The 26322-nt window shown below is 34.0% G+C and overlaps 1 protein-coding gene across 24 annotated transcripts in view; it reads right to left on the bottom strand.

Annotated features, from left to right (window-relative positions):
- Gphn (gephyrin) overlaps nt 1–26322 on the bottom strand; it is a 529275-nt gene that overhangs the window by 171524 nt on the left and 331429 nt on the right. For 13 of the 24 annotated variants that reach the window (XM_039112910.2, NM_022865.4, XM_039112902.2 and 10 more), the window contains one exon: nt 6110–6152. In XM_039112910.2, coding sequence (XP_038968838.1) covers nt 6110–6152 — 43 coding nt within the window. Of the gene's footprint in view, nt 1–6109; nt 6153–8327; nt 8391–26322 lie in introns of all 24 variants that reach the window. The other 11 variants (XM_039112897.2, XM_039112899.2, XM_039112900.2 and 8 more) reach the window with 1 other exon arrangement.

Here is a 26322-nt window from a genome sequence, read left to right as displayed (position 1 = left end):
CGAGAAGCCTACAGAACTCCAAATAGATTGGACCAGGAGAGAAATTCCTCCCGTCATATAATAAAATACCAAATGCACAAAACAAAGAAAGAATATTAAAAGCAGTAAGGGGAAAAGGTCAAGTAACATATAAAGGCAGACCTATCAGAATCACACCAGACTTTTCGCCAGAAACTATGAAAGCCAGAAGATCCTGGACAGATGTCATACAGACCCTAAGAGAACACAAATGCCAGCCCAGGTTTCTGTATCCTGCAAAACTCTCAATTAACATAGATGGAGAAACCAAGATATTCCATGACAAAACCAAATTTACACAATACCTTTCTACAAATATAGCCTTACAAAGGATAATAGATGGAAAACTCCAACATAAGGAGGGAAACTACTCCATAGAAAAAGCAAGAAAGTAATCTCCTTGAAACAAAACCAAAGAGAGACACACAAACATAATTCCACCTCTAACAATGAAAATAACAGGAAGCGACAATCACTATTCCTTAATATCTCTCAACATCAATGGACTACATTCCCCCAATAAAAAGACATAGACTAACAGACTGGATAGGTAAAGAGGACCCAGCATTTTGCTACATACAGGAAACACACCTCAGAGACAAAAGAGACACTACCTCAGAGTAAAAGGCTGGAAAACAACTTTCCAAGCAAATGGTCCCAAGAAACAAGCTGGAGTAATCATTTTAATATTGAATAAAATCAACTTTCAACCAAAAGCCATCAAAAAAGATAAAGAAGGACACTTGGGATCCATCTGAAGGGGAGGCTCCGAGGCCTGACACTTACTGATGCTGTGGTGAGCTTGCAGACAGGAGCCTAGCATGGCTGCCCTCTGAGAGGCCCAACGACTAAGACAGAAGCAGATACATACACCCAACCATTGGACTGAACATGGAACCCTGTGGTTGAATTAGGGAAAGGCTGGAAGAAGCTGAGGAGTAGGGAGACCCAATAAGAGAAGACCAGCAGTCTCAACTAACCCAACCCCTGAGATCTCTCAGGCACTGAGCCACCAACCAGGCAGTGTACAAGAACTGGTCTGAGGCCCTTAACATATATACAGCAGAGGACTGCCTAGTCTGGCCTCAGTGGGAGATGTGCCTAGCCCTTGAGAGACTTGAGGCCCCAGGGAGTAGGGAAGCCTGGTGGTGGAGGCTTGGGGGTAGCATCCTTTGGAGACAGGTGGGGGGAGAAATGGGATGAGGAACTCTGGGAGAGTAGATCAGAAAGGGGGAAATGACTGGACTGTAAAAACCACCACCACCACCACCACCACCACCACCACCACCACCACCACCACCACCACCACCACCTCCACCAAAACAAGATAGTACAACAGTTCCTCAATTTTGTTTTCTTGCTGAGTCCATTTCAGGTTTAATTAGAATTTAATCTCCTTGATAGACAATCCCATGAAAAATTAACTACCTATATTCTAGGAACCGAAGGTCAGGATGTCCTAGCTAACTTCTCTTACCTTTGATAAACTACCTGTTTGTATGGAGCTCGCTCCAGCTAACTTAGCTTCTGTTAAACAGGCTAACTTCAAACTGCTTACTTCTGTGAATTCCCCCTGCAGCTACCTAGGGAGATGCCAGGAAAATGTTTTTGCCTTTAAAAACCCCATCTTCTGGACACTTGGGGCCATACTTATTTCCCCCAAAACACTTTGGTGTGGTCCCAGATAGCTGAAATAAAGACTCTCAATTGACTATAAACTATGTCTGAGTGGTCAACTCTGGTGGTTGTAACATTTGTAAATTAAGTTTTTCCTGATTACCAAACACAACTTATATGCTATCTGTAACTGTAAATTAAGTCTCCTTCCTGTTTACCAAACATAAACATAGCTGTGAATTAAAGTTAACTCTTCTACTCTGGGTCCATTATTAAGTACCACATATTGTACCCCTAAAATAGGATGCTTTGTCAAAGGCAAAATCTATCCAGATAGCAACAGTTACTGAGTGCACTACAGTTTGTCAGTAAGGCCAGCCATTTAATTTAATTTAATAAATGCATTGACATTATGCTTTGGGATTAGCCCATGATCTTAGAATGCTTTAGAAATAAGTTTTCGAATTTTACATATATGCAAAAAAATCATCCAATCAAGAGCAGTTTGAGTGCTCTGTTGCTCCTGAATGAAATGGACATTATTACAAAAGGTACCCAACAAAAGAAGGTATTAAGGAGGCTATAGTAAATACCAGATAGGCAGCACTCACTAAAATTACCTTATCCTAATACACTATTTTCTTTAAGAGCAGTTCACAGTTGTCACAGAATGCCACTGATTTACTCCAGAAATGGAAAAGGTATACCAGGAGAAATGTGGATATAATTTGTATCATTGGCTATTTAATACCACTGACCAACATCAAATGACTGTTGTAAGACTTTTATCAAGATTTATTCATCATTATTTGTTTCATTTGAATGTCTCTGTATCTTCTACGATCCACATTAAAATTTAATCACCAATGTACTGGTAATAACAAAGTGGGCATTTTGGGAGGTAAATAGGCCATTGAGTGATCAAACTCAAGATATACAGAATTAATGCTAAGTGTGTGAGGTGAGCTCTGCTACATGAGGTTACAGCAAAAGTAGTGTTCATAATGGTTTATAGGAAGAGACTAGATACTCACTAGATACCAAATCTACCCACAATTTCATCTTGGAATTTTCCATTTCTCAAAATGCAATAAATAAATTATTCCTTTTTATAAATTATACAGTATATGGTTGTTGGATTTTTAGGAAGAAAGGTGGGAGGAGGTTTGGTTGGAGAGAGGTTCTGAGGCAAGTTGTCTTTCAGGAGTTTTATTGACACCTAAGACAGATAAGTTGGCATAGTGGGATAGGAGTCCCAGTAAAAGAGGCTTCAGGCTTGTCGACAGAGTTCAATGTCTACTTTTAGTGCTTTCTAGGGGAGAGAGTAGATCCTATACCATGATACAGCAGGCTTAAGTAGTGCTATGTGTTATATGTGAGTGGGATAGAGGGTGGCCAGAGGAGGGGACAGGAGGGTCACAACAGGAGGCTTGTTAGCTCTCTCAGTAATCCATAGAGCAGAGAGTGAGACTGTCCTATGTATCCGTGTTCTAATAGGCATTTTACTATAGCATAACAAATGGATTAAGAATGCTGCTGTGTCAGATTATGTCAAGTTTGACGCAAGCTAGAGTCATCTGAGAATATTGAAAAAACGCCATCAGATCGGGATGTAGGCAAACCTATGGAAACATTTTCTTGATTTATGATTAATGAGGGGTATTCAAGAAGGATTAGTTACCCACTAGAGAAACTCAGAGGAGTCACTGAATCCTAACAAACAGTAGATGCTTACACAATGGTAGGCGGTACATGGAAGGAGAAAGATATAAAACGAATAGAGGCAGTGTTGAGTACTGAGAGAATGAGTAGCCATTAATAGCTTCTATATGACTGCAATATGATACTACATGGTAAATAAGATTAGGGTGATAAGAACTGTCTAAATAAGGAATGGGAATATTGTAGTTATGTTCAGAGAAACAGGTCATCAAGATGGCTCATGGGTAAAAGTATTGGGGCCAAGAATGATGACCTGAGCCTGATCTTTGGTCTGACATAATGGAACAAGGTACTGACTTCTGTGAATTGTCTTTTGGCATACACACCTGTGCCATGGGCATTTATGTTCATACACAGACAACACACATAAAACTCCCCCAACAATGCATAATGAAAAAAGTGGGAAAGAAGAGTATGCACAACCTTGGTGAGGTCATGGGTACTGTTAGGAGTTATCAGCACGGTATTAACATGAAAGAACATAAACTTACAGAAATCACAAATTCATGTAGTTATGATGTTGGTTGGGCTCCATATGGACCTAAAGAGCTGAAAAGCCCATCTAAATAACTATTTTATCCAAAGAACAATAAAGAATACTGGGTACTATGATGTCTATCCAAACTGTTTATTAAGTAACATAAAAGTCTCTGGTAGATAGGGAAATAAAGTTCAAGCAAATTTGTCCTCAAAAAGCAACCTTTTTGTTTCTAAGCATAATAATTATTCCCAATGACCTATAATTTAAGAACTAAAATTTTGTAGAAATTATGCACTTTTCATTGTAAAATGTAATCTATCTATCTTGCTTTATTTTAGTGAACAGTTAATTATCACGCCTGACCCAGAGGTTTCTCAAAATTAGGTCTTAATGTTTATAAGCCTTTTAATCTCACAACATAAAAGTCTCTCTCAAAGTCAAATATTATGGAGAGTTATGAAGCTATGAAATCTACACATGTCTGCTTGAATTTATTCATTTATTGTACAGTGCTGGAGATTGAACTCAGGTCCTCATGAGTACTAGGGGAACATTATACCATTAAGCTACAATTCAGTCCTAAATTTATTTACCTTTGAATAGTATTCTCTAAAGATCACAATCAAACAAATACTCAAGGATTTAGAGCAAAGTAAGTAGTTTAATAACAGAAAGATAGAAAATGTTTACACACACACACCCACACACACACACCCACACACACACACACACACACACTAATTTATCTGAAGTTCTCAAATATCTCCTACCCCCTTCTGTCAAATTCTATACCCTAGGATGATTTTTAACTCTTAATTTTTCTGCTTCAGTTTTTCTAGTACTCTCATATCCTGTGAACAACTGTGACTTTGTGTATGTGGGGTGGTATATATGTGTGTGGTGGTGTGTACATCCATTGTGTGCAAAGAGGCCAGTGACAGTTTGTGGTGTCTTGCTTTAATAGCGTAGTGCTTGTCATCACTCCTTGACCCTTCCTAGCTAGTCTGGGTCACTCTTTTCTCTTCTTTGATTAACATGTTGTTGAATATCTGAATTCAGTCTTCAGGATTACACACTAAGACCTCTTACCCACTGAGGTATCTTTTCAGCCCTCCAGGTACACTTGGATTGTTAAATAATACTTATTACATTCTACTGGAATATAAGCCATCTTATTTACCAAAATTCCCATTAGCGTGTGTGCTTTCCCTGTACATCTACTGAAAATTATTAGGAGGAAGACTGGATGATGATGTCATTAAATTATTAAGAGACAAAAAGGAAAATACAAGTGTCATCTATACAGCATTTTTCTCTGGATGACACCACAGCTTTAATGGGAAATTGTTCAATAGAATTTCACTTTAAGCATAGTAGAATAACAAAACCTATTTATAGTTTCTTTCTTTTCTTTGTTTTGTTTTTATTTTTGTTTCTTTTGAGACAGTTTTTTTCCCCATGTAGCCTTGGCTGTCCTGGAACATACTCTCTAGACAAGGGTGGCCTGGAGCTCTCACAGAAATTCACCCGATTCTGTTTCCTGAATGTTGGGATTAAAAGTGTCCACCACCTACCGCCTGGCCTTATAGTTTAATTTTTATAAAACAAACAACAAACATACAAAGCTCAGGGACTTTCTACTGAATATTGTTGTAGTCCAACTAAAAGAAAGTAGTAAAGATTTCTCATTCTTGGACCAGGGAACAATGTTCTGTAACATTTTGTATGTGAAAATAAAAAGCTTTTCAAATTCATATTTATAAATTATTACCCAACTATCTTCAAGCCCTTTTTGAGACATGGTCATAGCATGCATCACAGACTGGCATCTTAGGGCCTTCTTGCTTTATCCTCAAGTGCTAGGACTATAATCATGCATGCTTTGCAGGCTTTTTTGTTTCTCAGTCTCTCTGTCTTCTGCTTTCACGAATTTATATTAGGATTATTTTCATGTAGTCTGCTTTTAAATATTTTTGTTAATGAGATTATTAAAAGGGGCAGGCCCTCACCTTAGTGTCACAGAGGCAATCATCTTAATTTGAATGCATCAAATTCCATTCAGCTTTAAAAATTTAGATTCAAGGAAACATTTATTTATATTGATATTAAGAAAAAATTCAGATGGGGAACTTTATAAAATACATATTTTTATATAAATTTTCATCATTGCTTATTGTTATTTTTTCATTAAAATGCCATTCTTTATCTCTGTATTCAGCTGAGGCACAATTTATGTATCTTGGAAGCCTACCTGAAATCATGACTACTTACTGGCTCTTAGAATGTTCTCCTTGCTGCTGCACCTGGACTGGACCTGCAGAGAGAGCACAAACTCAGTAATTTAGGGCTTATAACATGGACAGCCAGATAAGTATGCTTAATGGGCAAGCTCCTGAGGTCTAGGAGAAAAGGTTTTCATTTATCTTGGCTATCACAAGTTAGCAAAAGTCCATTATGTTTTCCAGATATATTTAACTCATTTTCATTTATCAAAGATTGAGTTCCAGAAAAATATTTCAGGTACAATATTATAAACAATGGAAAAGATAAGACCCAAACCAATTTTATGAATTTGAGAACAGCCCAGGTGGCCCTCCATATCTGTGGGTTTCATAGCTGCAGATTCAATACACTGTGGATTAGAAAAGAAGAGGAAAAGAAAAAAGGAGGAAGAGAGGAAGAAAACCAATAACACAAAACACCAGCACTACCGCCTGTATCTGTCCTGTACATGTGATCTTTATTCCCTTGTTTTTATTCCTTATGGAATACAATATAACAATTATTTACATAGCATTCATATTGTATTAAATTATAAAGTAGAGATGAGGGTTGCAGATGTGGTTCAATGGCAGAGCACTTGCCTACTAAACTAGAAACTATGATATAAAGTATATGAGTGGATTTACTTAGGTTGTAAGTAATGTATGCCAATGTATTTACATGAAACTTGAATATTTGTGATTTGGGCACCTAAAGAGGACTTGCAATGAAATGAAGTTGGTATGGATATTGAAGGATGGTAATATAATGGAATAATTCGACACGACATATTCAGTTATGAATATTTATATATAATCTTAAGGTATTCTGCATATGTTTTGACTAGAATAATAATGAAATCTAAGTAAAGTTAAAATCAAGTATTTTATTGTAGTGATTTTTACTATGTGTTAATAAGGGGCATAGAAAAATTCTTATTTGTAACATTTACCTTTGTCATTACTTTTGTAATAACTGTTATTATAACAATAATATTGGCTATGAAAGGTGTTTCTATTAGAAATGAGTTAAATTTAACTCCTCTATTTTTAGGTGTATATATAGTTTGTCAATTAGGAGGCCTTCATGCTCTGATTGAAAAATTTAGAGTGGAACATTTCTTTTGAAGTTTATCAAATGGCTGTATTCAATGGCCATGCTGAACGGTACCTGTTATAATTTTATATAAAACTTTATTCAGGGTCCACACCTCTTCCTCCCACTCCACAGCAGCTTGCCCCAGATGGATATATAGACAACAAAGAACTTTCTATAGCTTAACACAGCTTAATAATACATGAAAAAGTGTATGAAAGGGATGTTATAACTTAGGGTAGGTCATGGCTGTCCTTCCCTGAAAAAAAAAACAAAAACAAACAAACAAACAACCTGCTAATGAATGCCATGAGCAGACAAGGAAAAACAAAAACCAAAGCAAATAAGTTGAAACACACACACACACACACACACACACACACACACACACACACACACACACGGAAAAACAAACAAGCAATTACAAATATAAGCTATTCTCTTTTGGCCCACATTGTTTTAGGAGTTTTAGGTATATAGTACAATGACACTCATCCAGAACGAGGAAACTGTTATTATGTTTTACTTATAAGTCTTATTAGAGAACACTTGTGGACCCAATGAGAAAGAAATTAGTGACTTAAATAAGATACAGAAGAAAGCATGATAAACAAAAGAAAAAGCAGAGAGAAACTGAAGAAGTAAATATGGAGGTTTAAAAAAAAAGGAAGCATGGGCTTACTGAAGAGGGACAGTATATAAATGGAGAATGCTCTACTATTTTGTCTGGAAAAGTCATATCAAAAAGGTAAGTGTAACTAATGAACTTTCTGTAAAATAAATAAGCAATTTGCATACCATGAAATGAAAACAAGTGTATCTCTACCTCTACAATCTTAACGGGGAAAGAAACACACACTAACAGAAATTAATAGACAAGCTTAATAGAGAAACTACATTTGAAAAAGTGACTCAAAGAACACAAGAGAATGCTAAAAGCATGGGAAGAAAATCTGGGAGAAAGAGGGAAAAGGAAGGGGGAAATGTTGAAAGACAAAAACAGCTCATAGAAGTCAAATGGAAGACAAGAAAGTCTTCAACAAGATGTGAGACAAGATGTGAAGGAGCCAAGCCCATCGCGCACAGCCATGTTTGCGAGTGGAAAGCAGCTCCTTCGGTCAGTAATAGTTACTCTTAAGTCGTAGCCTCTACTCCTCCAGAGTTCATCTTTAAGCCCTTCCAATCTAGAGTGGAGCTAGTGTATGGACAGAAACAAGAAATTTACAATGAACAGTGCAGTTCAGATGAGTAGTTCAAATCGTCTCACAAAATGTTCTAACAAATTTACACAATATCTATTATATACATTTAATAATGCATATAATGGAAATGTTAGTAAAGAACTCCCTGGTATTTTGTAATCAAAACAAAGCAAATGAAAACATCCCTCCTGCTCCTCTAAGAGGCTTAAAGATTAATACCCACCCCCCCACAATTGTTCATAATACAGAAAGAGCAATCCACAGTTTTTTTTTTTTAATAGCTCAGTTTGGAATCACATATTTCAAACAGCTTTAGAGGAGAGATTCGGAGAATTAAAACAATTCAGTTCTCTGAAACAGGAGCCTTTATCAAAGTGTGCAAATTGCCAAAAGTATTGCAAATACTATTTCCCATTTATGCTACATTGGCTGTTGAACCAGATTTGAGAGAAATTATTTTTAAAACCAGTGATTATAAGACTTCTTTACTTAGAGCTTTTAAATCTGTATATCTAAAAAAAGCCGAGATAAGTAATTTTTAAAACTTTATATGTATGGATGTACATATCATATTTATAGTATGCATTTATTTTTTATAAAATCTAAATATAAAGGTTTTTACATAGCATAATATCATGGAATTTACTTTTAAAGGATAAGTTAAGAGTATCAAGTTTTATTTTATTTTATTTTGTTACTTGTTTTAAGCAGTGAGAAAAAGGTTACATAAAAAATTAAATAATCTGAGATTATGGGATTACATTAAATTTCTAAGGGAATAAAATGAAAGGTATACTATTAGAATCACCATTACTTTATTCTGTTGTGCCATGTTATTTACTGCAATTAATAACTGACTGATTTTATAGCACAAATGATTCTCCTTCCCACAGCAATCAGAATGAAAACAACACACTAACTGCATTTCATTGGAGTAAATGGAGGAAATAAAAAAAGAAATAAGACCACTGAAAACACAGGTATTCACTTACTAATCAAGATCACTCGAGACATCAAATAATTTATTTAGACATGTGTTTACAGCAAAATAGGATTTTTGCTTAAGATCACATAGCTTATTAAGAAATCTTAAGATATGACACAGAAACAAAGGAAGGACAACACACAATAAATGGTAAGGAGCAAAAATAAAAACGTCTTTTAAAAAGCTGAGAAAAGTTAAACAAGCAGCCACAATCGTTAGAGACAGATAAATTACTTACCTTAAGCTTAGGGCATAACAAGAATAGCACAGTGTTTAAAGTCATCTCTTCATTAGAGGAGGTACAATTGAAAGCCATGGGGTATAATAACGTGAATTGCTACACAGAAATGAAGATTCTTCCAGCCCAACATGAAAAGCTAACTCTTTTGGGAGAAAATTTTAACTTACGTTTAATGTAACATGAACAACTAAAGGTGTAAATGTCAAAACATATCAATACATACAAATCTCACACCAGAAAGGAAGAAACAGACAGCTCAATCACTACAGACACAGAAGTTAAGTATGATTATAATTTGTGATATATAAGGGAAGGCACATCACTCTAATGATGAAAGATGCATGCATAATGTATAACCATTCACTTATGTCCCAGACCCCAGCCCACTCATACAAAAAAAATTCCACTAAGAATACAGGGAAAGAATGTAGTGCCAAGCTGTTATGAAAAAAGCAGGACACACAGAAGCACAGCAGTGGTCATATGATTGGAGAGGTGTTCTTCCCTTAAACCATCCCATCACCATGCTCATTTTAAAGAAGCCAGGAAAAGATTCCCTTTCAATGCTGCAATAGCTACGAGCCCCCAGCTTGAAGCTAGAGTGTGGAATTTTGATCACCGTTCCCTGTGATGTCAGGGCTTTCCAATGGAAGCCAGATATGTACAACTAGTTAGTATAAATAAATGCAAATAACAGGCATCTCTTTCCGTCTGTATTTTGCAGGAGGGAGGACTAAAACAAAATAGGCCAAGCCCATGCTAAAGATATGTTCATAACAAATATTATGTATGGGATACATAATAAGGATCATATTTGATTGTAGGTCAACATTAATCCAATCTTATAAAACTACTTCTATTTTGCTATTCGCTGGGCTCATTCATGTTTTTCTCCTAGAAATGCTAGAATACATGGCTCAAATGGAAAAAATTCTGAGCAGTCGGTCCAGTGGGTTCAAAATGAAGAAGAAAATAAATCATTTTCCCTGATGAACATCAAGAAATTATTTAAAATTTTAGTATGATCTGTTAATTATATAATCTGAGAAGTTATCTGGTTTGGGAAGATACAACTTAATTTTTGAAATATTGTTTGAAAACAAAAAAGCTTATTTATTTAGAAACTAAATTTCTTGTAAATTTAATTATCAATATATATTATTTAAAAATTGGCTGTTCTTGTTACTAATAGGGTCAAATCAATTCATAAGAAAAAAAACCCCAATTCCCCTTTTGCTTTTCTATTATTAATGCCATTACTTAACTTCATCTGGTTTCTTCCTTTTGTATGACATCTGAATTTAGTTAGCAGTTTTGGGACTGTTCAAAGATCATATAGCTGTACCATACTTTTCGTTTTATTTTTAACAGGCCAGAACAGCTTGACCTTTCCTGCACATGGCTTCAGCATTTTAGGCGGTGGGTTCTCCCATAACCTTAGTTTTCCTATAGGAAATATAAAGGTTTTTGTAGGGTTCAAAGGAAATAAAGAATATTTCACTCATTTTAAGCTTTAAAGAAGGAAATGATGTCAATAGTTTTAATGGCAGTAGACTCACTGGCGGTGTGACATACTAGATGACTATATACTTTTTCTATTAGTTTCCTCACTAGCTTAAAATGGAAGCAAGTTTTTACTGTTGACTCCTTCTGTCAAAGGGGAAAACAGAGCAAAACAAGTAAACCTTCCAACAAATGATACTGTCTTAAGATTTTCCATAGGCACTGGCCAGGACTTTTCGGAAGGGCCAAATCCACATGGCCACATGTAAGAATGGAGGCTCTCTATTCAGACCTTTAATAGTTTGCACTAGTTCTAGGTAATGCTTTTTTACTTTGATCAAGCTTTTGGTTCAAACTCACTTTATCCTTTAAGATTCAGATTAGACTACATCAGCTATGAAAAATATTTTCTAAATTCTTTAATCACAGATAATATTTTCTTCTTTAAATTGTTAATAATGCTAAGATACAATTTATGTACCAGCAATTACCAAATTCAGTAATTTAAAATATAGTTGATGATTTTTAATAAATTTATATGATTGTACTTTCTTTACCATAATCTAGACTTAGGTTTTCCTAAAGTCTTGAAGTATCTTCTGAATCTTTATCATAGGACTTAACATAGTTCCTCATGTTCAAATTATTGATAGTATAATCAAAGAGATTAAACTCTTGGAGGGCCAGGATCATGACTAATTTTTAAAAATATTTTCTATAATATTAAATACAGAGTTTCATATATAAAGTTCATAGTAATTATTGTTCTTCTCAAACTCAGCAGACCAGTATTTTATGTTTAAGCGTATGATCAATCATCGTCATATCTGAAATAGGTAAAACTATTGAAAAGATATTTTCACCTTTTTGGCCAGACAGAATTATTAGCTATGATATAAAAAAAGTAGATTCTGGATACCCTGCAAGGTGGTCTGAAGAATTTAGAAATCTCATTACTATTGAGGTTAATCAAATAATGACAAGTATCAACAGAACAATAAAAGATCTCTATATTGGGATGTCAGAGTAAGGTAGATTTCTTAGTTTCTAACAGAGTAGGATGTTCTAATATGTCAAATGTTCAAGTCACTAGAAGAACACAAATGATATTTCTGACATATTATGGTCATTTCACATTCTGATTATTAAACTCATGAGTAATATCTTTGAAAGTACAAACTTCTCTGAGGAGCATTTATTCATAAAATTAATCTTTAAGAGTAAAAGGAAATAAGTCTCATTTGCAAAATGACTTAGATTGTGTGCTTTCTTAGCTTATCCAGAAACAAAAGGAAAGTTTAGGTTGAAATAGCATTAAGTTAACAATTTTATATTAGAGTCTAAGTCCTGTTTCTTTCTCAGTTCTTACATAAACATGAAGTATTGATAAAAAATGTTTTTTCTCCATGGTTGTATTCACTGATTACTTTATTGGAATAAATCAGGACACACGGATTTGGCTTAATAAAGCCTAATGATTATTAGCATTTAACTAGATTTATGGAACTACAATATATATTCAACTGAAGAACACAAAGGGTTTTGGTTTATTTAGCACATGGGAGGCAGCAGAATAAAGAGAAACAGTAATTAAAGTTTAGTGATGTCCTTTTCCTAGCTCTTTGACATTGGATGTAATTTTTATCATATGGAGCTTTTCATTTCCTTATACACAAAATGAGGAAAATTAACGAGAGTAAAGAATCTAAATCTGAAAAGAAAATTTAAAAAGGCAGTAAAAATCGGTTACTCTGCTGGTACAGATTACAGTTATTGGCTGTATGTAGCTGGAATCTGAAGCATTTGAATGAAAAAGTCTAACAAGTCATGTCATGATGTAAGTGACAACAGAGTATGCTAGTTTTCGAATTAAAGCTCATAAAAAGGTTCAATGAAAGTTTGAGATTAGTTGTGTAAAGATTAACCTAGTTTACTACTGGATGACTTTACTAAATTTTTCTCTATAGATCTTAAGTTCTTTATCTATAAAATTAATTAAGATACTTCTGGGGGTTTTCAGTGAAGTCAATGTAATTCTTAAAGAACTCGAAAATAACTTAAGTGAGTAACCAAATAGTTATTGTTTCCTTCCATTCTGAGCTCAGGTAATAAACCATAAAATATCAATATAAATTCTTTACGTTGTGGTATCTCAAAATATCATTTATGGTATTACCAAGCCTGGCTCTACATTTTTTTTATTTACTGAATTTAAAAAGGCATTATTGTATCATATTTGCTTAAAATGTTTTACGATGTCCATTTATTGGGTCTTCTTTGCTATTTTAAATACTTTTTTTCTGCAATGAACTTCGTGTACTTTAACAAAAGCATTAAGAGAAATCAGTTAAGAAGGAAAGCAAAAAAAACCAATGCTAGAATAACTTTTAAACCTTTTATTTGTAGGAGTTTGTGGCTGTAAGAAACTTTTCCGATTTTCATTCTTTAAAGATTCTTCAAAAATATTTATGTGTATATGTATATTTACAGATGTGTATAGTCAATGTGTGCTGTGCACACGAGGTGTTGAATACCCTACAGTGCAATTACAGTTGGCTGTGAGCCATCAGAAGGAGGAGCTGCACACCACATCTAGAACCTCTTGATGAGCACCAAGTGCTCTTAACCTCTGAGCTAACTTTCCAGTCCCCATTCTTTATCAGATACTATATAAAAGGAATACTTAAAAAATGGATGTATACACACATACACACACACACACACACACACACACACACACGAACACACAATTAGTCACTGAACTAACCAGTTGCCCTTTTAACATTTCTAACAAGAAACTAAAAAGAAAACGGTTAACCTAAGAAGTTAACAACAACAAAAAAATCCAAAAAAACGAAAACCAAAATCACCCCTCAAAACTAAAAAAAAAAAAAAAATCTACATTTTTTCCCTCCTAGTTTAGTTGATGAATTAAATGGTACACTCATATAACACTTATCACACTTAAATTATTCACAGGTGAACTTACACAAACACAAACGTGTACACACACACAAACTCACATGGATAACTATGTCTTTGAAGTCTGTCATTTGTTAATACAGATGAAGAGTAGCAACAGTATCTATCTGCAATGTGTATGTAACCTACGGTGATGCAGGCCCAAGGATAAATTTTATATGTAAGATGTTTAGAAATACTTTTCAAGGGACCATTTGTAACTTCCCCAATATAGTAACAATTTTTATTGTCTAAATTCCCTTGAATGTACTTACATCCTAAGTTTGAATGAATTATTTTTCAATATCAAGTTCTAAATGAAGTTAGATGTGCTGCAGGCTATGCAGATGGCAAAGTGAATTATAATCACTACGGAAAGTAGAAACTTGTTTCCTTATAAATAACCGATGAGTTCTTTATCTTTTTATTAAAAATACTGTACTACTATAGCACATCTAGACAGAGGAACTTTAAGAAGAAAAGCTGAAGGGGTTGGGGATTTAGCTCAGTGGTAGAGCGCTTGCCTAGGAAGCACAAGGCCCTGGGTTCGGTCCCCAGCTCCGAAAAAAAAAAGAACCAAAAAAAAAAAAAAAAAAAAAAAAGAAAAGCTGAATAGGAGAAAGCACATGACTTAGGGAAATATGAACTTGATTAATGATGAATTCTTCCTTAAGTCAATGTACTTTTTCTTATTCAGTTGTCCTTCCTAGATATAGCTTGATTCTAACTAAGCTCAGTCACCTCAGTGACTTACAAAAATTGAAAATCTCCGACAGGTCTCTTCTTGCTATCAACATTTTTGATTAAGTGTTCTGAGAAACTGAACATTTAAATCTTGATGTCTGTGCGCACATGGGCCATAATCTACATAAAGAGGTCAGCAAAAATCCTCAGGTGCTGTTCTCTGTCCTCCATCTTGTCTGAGACAGGTCTTCTCTTGTGTGCTGCTGTATGTGCCAGGCTAGCTTGCTTGTCTGCATATGGAGATCTTTCTGTCCCTGCCTTCCATCTTGCTATAGGAGTTCTGAAATTAGACTCTTGTGCTGTGCTTTCTGGCTTTATATAGTCTCTGGGGATCTGTTTTCAGATCCTCATGGTTATCCTGCAAGCATTTATCCATCTATTAATCTCTTGAGATTTATACTTACAATTTTAAGTTTGACCATAGTTTGAAAAAATAATACTACTTAATTATCTCATGTATGGCACCAAATGACAATTTTTGACTAGTAAGGATTTCCAAGTATTTATGGCATTGTACACTCTTATCAGGTTGATAACTATTTTGTAAAGTAACTTGTTTTCATTCTAGTTGTTAGAAGAAGGTATTACTCTTTGTCTGAGGCTACATGATAAATATAGTAAAAATAATTCAACCCCTTTGGCTTCAAATCTCAATTATCTGTACATTAGTAGTTGATCATTTCTTTAAATTAATAAGGGCAACCATTGCATTTCTAATCATACCATCTTGGATTTTCACTGCATTTTCTATTCTTAAAATAATTACTTTTAATTTTCTTGCAGCATGTGTGTGTACGCTCCTGCATGTGTGAGTGTGAGTGTGATAGGCACATGCATGTGGAGGTCAAAGGATACCTTATGAGCACTGGTTCTCCTTTTCCACCATGTAGGTTTTGAGGATTGAACTCAAGTCAGAAAGTACTTTAATCTACTAAGTTATCTTGCCAATCCTGCCTTTTTGTTCCTGGCTAGTTTTCTGAGAAATGAGAACTACAGAAAACAGGACTATGTTATGGAGGAATGACAAACAAAACAAAACAAAACAAAACAAAAACAAAACAAAAAAAAACCAAACAAACAAAACAACAACAACCAAAAAAACAAACACCTGAAAATCAGTTTAAGGAGTAGTACTATCAGGCCAAACTGGTTGGGTTTAAATTTTGGCTTAATCACTTATACAATTAACACCATGTAAGTCACAATCTCTAGGTTCTTCATATATAAAACGATTAAAGTAATATCTATTCATACTCATAGGATTCTTATGAAAAAAATGGTACAATATATGTAAAACCCTTACTTAGAAAAGTTGTTTCAGAGTGAATACCATGTGAGAGTCAGGGATAATTATTTTGTTACCTGTTACTATTCTTCTGACGCTATTCTGGATGTATAACTAGATTAATACTTTTGTGATTTTGACAGCTCTTGAAAAACCAAACAAGGTTAATTTAAATAAGCATTTGAACAAGAAATATTAAGAATTACTAATTTTAAGAAATGGATCTCAAGGACAGATATAATCAGTAAGCAAATGTCTCAGTTATTGAGCACTATGTATTTTCTGGTACCTCTGAAAGAAAGACATACATACTTTCATTAAATATTAATTTTAAGATACTCCGTTTCTGTTTAGATTTGATTTATTTATTTTTCACTTTCAAATGTTCTGTCATATAATTTATTCAACCACAAAATTAAACTAATATACCATTAAAGCACATGGCTAAATTGCTTACATTTTTAAAGCACTGGCTGCTAGTGTTAGTAGAAAAACTGGCTTTTATTCTTCAGAATGCTTAACTAGCATTTAACAGGTATATGGAAAACGTACAAGTATACAACGTCTATTCTGTATTGTACAGTAGTAATGACTTAGAAAACGTCTATGTTCCACTGTCAACTACAGCTAAAACACGAGCTTCCTGAAGTCTGGAATCAGAGCAGTGAGTGGTTCATTCTGCTTTGTTAATCAAAACGTCCAGGACTATACCAAGTAAACAATTAACAAATAGTTTTGTGTTGTTATTAAGTATCTTATTTACTTTATACATGAAATTTCCAGTTTCTCTGAATACTCAAGCTTTGGGTGTCTGGGCTAAATCAAACACAAATCAAATGAAAAAAACCTGTTGTTCAAACTGCACCTCTGCTGTATAGAGAAAACTGTCTAATATTAATTTTTCAAAATGTGATAAACTCATAATCCATAAACATAAAATGAATATGTACCTAAGATTTCGTCTAAAGTATTAATCTGAGAGCCAGTAAGATTTTTCACGCTGGTTCAAAAAAGAATTACACACATATGCATGTAATTGCACAATGGTGCAACACGCAGAGGTACCATCAGGAATTTTAGAACTAAATTTAAAGAGAGTTTAATTATAAAGCAAAATTCAATGCATTGCATATAGATAAAATTTACATTTCTGTAAGTTAGGATCTCTGTAGTAAGTGTTACTAACAGTGCAGTGTAACAGTTGAGAAAAAGAAAGAAGTACCACAGATGGTGCTCTAGGTAGGACTGACGTATTCTCAGTTGTCTGCTTTTGAACGCTTTCAATCTTATCTGATACTTTTAAGGCTTGGGAACACAGTTACTAGTGAGTTCTAGTTTGAGAAATTGTCTCTTTCTGTATATCATTCTTTTCTAAGAGAGTATGCAGTTTCTTATATAGTTATCTGAAATGGTCTACATTTTAATTTTTTGGCAATATTAAAACAGTTTATAATATTTGAAACTGGATTCAATTTATAAAAATCTTAAAATTTAAAATATAACTTTAAAGACTTAATATATAACACTACTTGTATGCATATGATGCTGAGGATTGAATTCTGGGACTTGTGTATGCTAAGTAGCCAGTCTACCACTGAACTACATTCCCTAGTCCCAAAACACACTTATTTTTTAAGTTTTAAAATTATTTCTTTTAATTTTGAGATCATAACAAAATTACATAATTTCCCCTTCATTTTCCACCCTCCAAGTCCTCCTATATACCTGTCCTTGTTTTTTCATCATGACTGTTTCTTTTATTATTTGTTGTTAAATATGTGTGTATATGTATGTATGTATGTATGTATGTATGTATGTATATATATATATATGTATGTACACACACACACACACACACAAACACACATACTTATTATTCTACAAGTACTACCTATCAGTCTGTATAGGGCTGACCATTTGGTATTGGAGAACCAACTGGTGAGTTCTTCCCAGGGAAATACTCTTTATTTCTCCCACTCTTATTATTCCTTTGTAGTTTTCTATTAAAGTTTTTAAAAGATTCATTTTGAATGATTAATACAAGCTTGTCAAGATCCAGTCAAGAGAAAGGCATAAGAAAATGAGAATAACATTTTTCTATGGGAAATAGAAATATAATGTTTGGCATATCCCAGACATTATACTTTTGGGGTAAGGCTTCATTTCAGACATTCAATGTTAGGAAAGGAAAAAAAAACACATAATCACAAGTAAGAAAAGGGACATTCTTTTTTCTATAGCATTATTAAATATGGGTTTATATATAGTTTGATTTGTTTCAGCATAATTCCATTCATTATCCTGCAAAAATTGGCATTTACTCCATCTGCACTGCTGATTCTACTCTCATGCTTATGAGAATTTGCAGTTAAAATTCATTTTTATGATAAGCAAAATTAGATTATTATAGATGTCAGTGAATGTACTCTTCACATGTGCTGTGGGTCCAAAGAAATATGCTTATGTGATCGGAAAAAGATCTAAACTATAATTTTTAAAGCATTAGTTCACATGTATAACATACATTCATTTATTGAACAATACTTTGCGGTTGGATTAAAACATGACTAAGACCAAAAAAGACCTTGTTGCATTGGAACTTGTATCCTAATAAAAGCAGACAAATATGAACTTTTTAGAAGGTATATAAATTAGATTAATTTTAGATAGTAGTATGTGTTACAAAGAATATAAAACTCAATAACGGTATAAGAAAGTGACCAGAAACAGGGTATACCTGTTACAGATAGAGTGTTTGTGATGGCTTGAATAAGAATGCCCCAATAGGTTCATAGATTCGAATGCTTGGTCACCTGGTAGTGGCCTAATTGGAGTAAGTGTGTTTCTGTGGGTGGCCTTTGGGGTTTTAGGAGCTCATTCCAGGCCCAAAGTCTCTCTCTTTCCCTGCTGCCCACCAGTCTAGAGGTAGAATTCTCAGGTTCTGTACAGCACCATGTCTTTCACCATTCGTCTTACCAGGTTGATAGTGGACTAAACCTCTAGAACTATAAGACAGCTGCGATTAAATGCTTTCCTTTAGAAGAGGTGTGATCATGGAGTCTCTTTATAGCAATAGACTACTTAGTAAGACAGTGGACAAAGACAACTTCTATGAGGAAGCATTAGTTCAGATATGAGGCAGTCAGATGAGTATCTGTGCAGTAGAACTTCCAAGGCAGAGAGAACTGCTATTGTCATGCAAAGATTAAGGAGTTTCTAGAGTTACCATCTCATGAAATTATTCTGAAAACTAGACAAGCTAATTGAGGGAAAACAATTGGTACTACATCCAACATTTTGTATAGGACACTATGCATTGCTTTGATGATAACCGGAATAAAGATCATGAGCTGAAATCTAGTATACCCACTACCGAAGTTGAGCACCAGAACTGTGTCTCTCAATTCATTCTAGCATAGACCTGTTTACATTCTAGCATAGACCTGTTTACATTCTAGCATAGACCTGTTTACATTCTAGCATAGACCTGTTTACATTCTAGCATAGACCTGTTTACATTCTAGCATAGACCTGTTTACATTCTAGCATAGACCTGTTTACATTCTAGCATAGACCTGTTTACATTCTAGCATAGACCTGTTTACATTCTAGCATAGACCTGTTTACATTCTAGCATAGACCTGTTTACATTCTAGCATAGACCTGTTTACATTCTAGCATAGACCTGTTTACATTCTAGCATAGACCTGTTTACATTCTAGCATAGACCTGTTTACATTCTAGCATAGACCTGTTTACAAACTCTTTCAAGCTAAATAAGATTTCAATTAGTTAGAAGAGCCAAAATTTGGTAACAGAAACAGACCCAAGTATTAAGATTTAATAGTTCCAGCAAAATGAGATTAAACATGTTTTTTTTTTTTTTGTAAACTATTTGTTATTTCAGAAAGATCAAAGAAGAAATCCTGTTCAGGTTGTAAGGGTTGAGGTGTAGGTCACGTGTACATCCTAGCATCCAGGAAATTCTGATTTCTACCCCAGTATCGAAGGATTGTAGATGATTAACATATGAATAGTTTACCATTATCTGTTCCTTACCATATATTTGAAAATTTCATTAAAAATAGGAATAGAAAAGGGATGGAGCTGCTGAAAAAACATTTTAATAGACTGTCACTATTAAGAGACCTTATACATTTTTAAAACTTAGACTTGGTACAATCTAAATATCTTTATATAGTCTTTATTTTAAGAAAAAAACATAATGCTAATGTTTTAACCTCATAGCTATAAAGACCTCTGTTAAATGGTAGCAAAAACTGAATACATAATATCAGATTATTTTAGTTTATCCATGTACTTTAAACTTTTGAAACAGATTTAAACTGATGTGCTGGTAAGGCTTTGAAAACTTAAGTTTAATTAACGATACTGAAATGACTAGAAGATTCTACTTCATCAATATTTTTTGTTAGCTTCATCAAAGACGGGAGGTACTGATTTCTCTACACTGGAGTTATATGGTTCAATTACTATAGTTACCTTTATTTTCTTTTAAATATTTCTGGTACAAATTAAGAAAAGCTTGGTACCTCAAAGTCTAGAAAAAAATCATAAGGAATATAAAAATTAACCTTCCAATTAGAACTATTTCCTTGCTTCCCATATTTTTAAAAATAAAATTAATGTGAAAGGACAAATAAAAATGTAAGATAGTTTTCCTCTCTACCTGGAAAAAAATTTGGTTTATTTTTGTGTAACAAAGGTGCACATATGAAATAAGATGACTGCTCACTAGAGCTCTAAAGGATGCTAAGCACTGACCATAAAACAATAGTCCTAATGTGTGAAACATTGAGGGGATGAAGATTAATAACTGCTTTGTAACTGTCGTGGGTATAGAATTTTATGTTTGACGTATTTTAATTGGATGATTTTTCTGTGAAATATGGTAATAACGGGACAAAAATCAGCCTTAATTTGATTCAGAGATGACTTAAGGCTAATCTGATAGATAGTGCACAAATAACTGACTCGGCATTTGCTTAAAGAACTACTTGCAGGTCTCACTAGCATCTCCTTCTTTGTTCTACTCTTCAGGATGAATATTTTCTTTGAGGGATGCCTAGTCTTCACAAACAAGAAGTACTAAGGACAAACTTGGAAGCATCTGATTTTAGATTAGCTCTGCTGCTTTTATTTTTTGAAAATTCCCTTTTTGTCAAACACTATACTCATAATCTGCAGCTCAATACTAAATTACAGGGGCTGGATTCCTATAGCAGTTTTCTTTTAGTTCATGTGTACATATAGGCATCTTCAGAGAGCCATGATTTAGTCCATGTTATGCTTCTCAGCAAGCTAGGTTTTTATGACGAGATAATCCTAAACGCAGAACACCATGGATAAATATCAAAAATTGTAATTTATTTTCTTATCCCGGGGAAGACTATGATAGAATGTGAAAAATTATTCATATTATTGAAAACAATGGCCATAAAATGTTCATATGACTTGATTTCATATTTCATACAAAGTTTTGTTGAATTTCAATGTGTAAATACAATTAAAGTCTTAAAATGCACCTGTCCTAGTAGTTAGTGCTTCTGCTTTTTAACTATAAATGTGACTTGGAACAAGAGACGTATTCAAGCACTGAAGTAGCAAGAGGAGCAAAGGCTATAGCTAGTTTCCTTTCTTCAGTGTTTCCCCTCCCTAGCCATTCTGTTTTTCTCTTCACAACTATTCTCTACTATTTTTCATTCTTCTTTTCCTCTTGAAAAGAAGGTGCTGGCATGACACTGATGCCAGCACTCCCAGTGTCCTCTCTGTCCAAGTGTGTGTGTGTGTGTGTGTGTGTGTGTGTGTGTGTGTATTTGTCATCTCAAGAATAATTCAAATTTAGCATTTTATTTATTATAATTTCATTTAACTCTCAATACCGTAAATAAACTTTTTTTGCTTTCTCCAATGATTGTTACTGCAGTTTAAAAAATAGATTCATAAATGATACTCAAAAGAATGGATATGATTTCAATTTATTGACTCATAGTTACTTAATTTATATATACCACTGAAAAATAATGTGAGTCTGGATTATCAATTATCTAGGCTAAGAATTCAGTACAATGAAAAAAGCATATCCATGAATTATTCTATATATACATGTAACTCTAAGTTAGTTTTCAAAGTTAACATTTCAGACATCATAACACATTTTTTATGTTTATTTCTCTTTAGTTTGTTCTGATGATAGATTACCATGCAGAAAGACCTCTTATCTTTCTAATAGTAATTATTAAAGTAAAAATAAAAGTGAATATCAAGTAGATTGCAGAAATCTTGAATAATGGGTGTAGCTCACTTAGAAAGAGCAAGCCGATACGCATTTAAGGTTGCTCCACACTGAGGTGATTGCTACAGCTACACAGGACAGTATTTGTTAGGTAACAGAAGGAGTGAAGAAAAGTCTCATTATGGTTAAAATGGACCCAAGAAGATTCAAAATAGGAACTTAGATTCAAGTGTGTTGACTTTACAAAACGACACTTGTCTTTTTGTCATTTTCAAAAACTATGTTTTCTATGCATATATGAATAATTCTAATCTATGACACACACTGGACTCTTCCCTCTTTTCTTTTTTGGGCTCTTATGGAACTCAAATGAATCAAATAATCATTAAGCAAAATTGAAGAAATAAAAGGTAAAAAGTTATGTTTTCAAGAGTAGTAACATGCTTTGCTTTTATTTCTTCTTTCTGAAGCAGTATATATTTGGAAAATTAATCAAATAAGCCTTATTAAGTACTTTAGAAAAGCTACTACCTTTAATAGAGAAACAATGCTCTAAAGAAGTATTGTGGTATTTTAAGAGTTCTATAATAGGCTGAAATCTTTAATCTGTATTCAGCAAATGCTTTTTTGGGGGGCTGAACAATATCTTGAAGAATTTTAAAACACACCCTTAAAACTACTATCTCTCTGATGGAGAATCCCATGGAAGATTATCCAGCTCTATTCTGCGAACCCATGGTCAGGATGTCCTAGCTAACTTATTTTAGTTTCTATTAAATTGTCTATTTGTGCAAACCTCATACTTTACCTATTTGCTTATTTTAGCTTCTGCCCAACTGCTTGCTTACATGAAGGTCACCCCCAAGCTGGTGACTGAGATGCCAGAATGTTGCTTTGCTTCAGAAACCTTATGTTCTGGATACCTGGGTCTACACCTAGATCCTTGAATACCAGAGTATTGTCCTTTCCAGATGGAATAAAGAGTTTCAATTGGCTCTAAAAAAAACCTAATTTATCAACAAAAGATGCCCAAATGGTGAATTTTTTCCTGCAGATATTAAAGCATATATATTTATTTTTAATTATATTAATTTTATTATATTTTAATTATATTAATTTTATTATATTTTATTTATATTTATATTTATTTTTAATTATATGTATCTGTGCATGTATGAGTATGAGTATGCTAGTGCAGGTGCTTAGAGGTCAGAGGTATTAGATGTCCTGGAACTGAAGTTACTGGTGCTTGTGAGTTGTCTAATATGGGTACTGGGAACCAAACTCAGATCCTCTGGAAGAGCAGCAAGCACTATTAACTACTGAGCCATCTCTCTACAGCAGAGTTTTCAGTTTTTCCTTTTTAATCTCTAACTCAAAATAGCTTTAATATTACATGAAAATGCAGCCTGTATACAATTATGATTTTTTAAAAAATGACAATAATCAAAAATTCATAAATAGTATTCAATATTTAGTTTTTACACCATTTTCTTACATATTTAATAGGACATTGAAGGAAACATAATTAATACTTCTGATTTATTGGTAAATTTATTGGTAAATGTTACAATCAATTTCAGGTTTAACATTCACTTATACCATCAAAATTAGTCTTTTAAGACCAAAATGTGTTTTTTGTTAGAGCTTTAAAAATAATACACAAAACACTGACACCTTGCCACATTAAGTACTTGGAATTAAATGGAACAGGAATACTTTAGAATCTAGGGTTTGCTAATCATCTCTTGTTTTACTTCCATGAATGTGGGGTGGAGCTTTGAATCTGAGTTCCAAACCAGATTAAGAAAGGTTTTCCAAAACAAGTGGGTATTTTGGATTGCCCTCCTAAAATCTCAGGAGTTAAGGAGAAAGCTCACAAGAAGGAAGACAGACTAAAGTTCTCCAGCTACTTATACCATCTGAAGATCAACATCACAGAGACCTCACGTAAAACAACTGTTTGAGGCTAGAGATATAGCAGTTAAGAGTACTGGTTGCTCTTCCAAAAGACCTGAGTTCAAGTCCCAGATCTCACATGGTACTTCACAACTGTCTGTAGCTCCAGTTCTACGGGATCAGACACTCTCACACTCGAACATACAGGAAGAACACCAGTGTACGTAAAATAAAAACAAATCATTAAAAAAAACAAAACAACCTTTACTTCATTGTGTAGTTCCTCTCCTCACCTTTCCAAAGTGTGGTCTTCTGGAAGAAACTCTTAAGTCTCCAACCCCAAGGTATTTAGTTTTAACCACATTAAAAAAGTTTATCATCCAAATTTTATATGGATTGTAGGAATATTATTTGATACTGTGTGAAACAATAGGAATAGCTGTTATCCCTTCAGAGAAGTTAACACAGTATCCCTAGGAAAGGCTGGGGTTGCAAGTCTAATGCTAGGATTCAAATGCAGCTCCAAGTTGAAATGTAGTTCCGCATGTATGCACGTCAGTGCTGGAGGCAGATGCGGTATCTCTCTCAGTCCTCTCACTGATTTCTCTAGGCTGGCTGGTAAACTAGCCATATGGCTACTCCTGTCTGAGCCTGCACTGTGACAATAGTCATGTCTGCAACAGAGCCTGGCTTTTCATAGGCTACAGATACAAACTCATGCTTGCCAGGCAAGCATTTTACTTACTAAGCTTTCACTCCAGCCCCAACTAAAACTTTTAAAATCAAGGATAATTTATTTTCAGAAAGTTTACTTAAAAACTATGAAAAAATTAATAACCACCGAAGCATGAAGAGCTTTATAATATGCTAAAAACCTAATTAAAATACGTTTTAAAATCCTGAAATAAAAATATGCCTTCTCTCACATGCCGAAATCCTCCATACAGTGTAAGCTTAGTCTGACCTTAGCTCACAGAAGAAATAGTCGATACAGAAAATTCCCAAAGGAAAAAAGATATGACTTTCAATAACAAATGCTACTAAGAGACCTTCTTAATTTTTTTTTCTGTCCTCTCAATTCTGTTAGAGAATTAAGCCCTAAATGCACTTATATTCATTTCATGAAATGATTAAAAGGTTTGTTTACAAACCTAGAGTGAACCATCTTTCCAGGTGTAAGAAAGCATCCACACAAATTACTTCTGTGTTGTATGGTTTAGATGAAAAACATTTATGATAAATGATAAATGATTAAACGTGAAATGTTTCCCATCTCAGACTCAAGTATTCAGCCATTTGGTCCCCAGCTGGGAAGTTGTGGAAACTTCCAAAGACCAAGCTTAACTGGCGGCAATGAATCCCACTGTGTCTTAAGATTTATAGGAAGTTTAGTTTCTGTTTTGTGATCAATCCAGACATTAGCTACCTATTGGTCCAGCTGTAGTCTGTCCCCACAGTCACACCTTCCCTATTAAGATACACTGTACCCCCTCAAATGGTCAGCTCACATGAATCCTTCTTTCATCAAGTTATTTTAGCCAGGAATTTTATCATAGCAGTGAGAAAAGCACTAATACACCTAAGTTAGAAGGAAATGCTGTGAAAGTTAGGAAAAATGTGATTAGTGAAAGGTAATCGTTTCACTTGCAGAAGTAAAATCTAGGTTACTCATTTTATTATACCCAAAATGCACACTTTGTCTGAAATAAACAAACAGAAGTATATTACCACATATCAAGAAGGTACTTTAGTGAATTCTAAAAATATTAGTAATAGTAAGCCCATGCTGTTTGTAAATCTATGGCTAAGAATCACAAGAAATGTGACCATGAGTTATTTAAAATTTAGCATATTTAAAATTCTATGATTTATAGAAGTTGTACAGATGTGCATTGGCATTACTCCCTTATAGAAAACACAGTGAGTTTAGTAAGAAAAGAAGAAATGAAGCAAAATGCTGACCTGTGTTTAAAAGGAGGTATTACACAACACAGTGATGGGCATTCCACTGAGGAGTAAAAAGATTCTATGTCAATTTTTAAATTATTATA

Source organism: Rattus norvegicus, chromosome 6, assembly GCF_036323735.1.
Source record: "Rattus norvegicus strain BN/NHsdMcwi chromosome 6, GRCr8, whole genome shotgun sequence".
NCBI lineage: Eukaryota > Metazoa > Chordata > Mammalia > Rodentia > Muridae > Rattus > Rattus norvegicus.
This window is presented reverse-complemented; position numbering and strand designations above follow the sequence as displayed.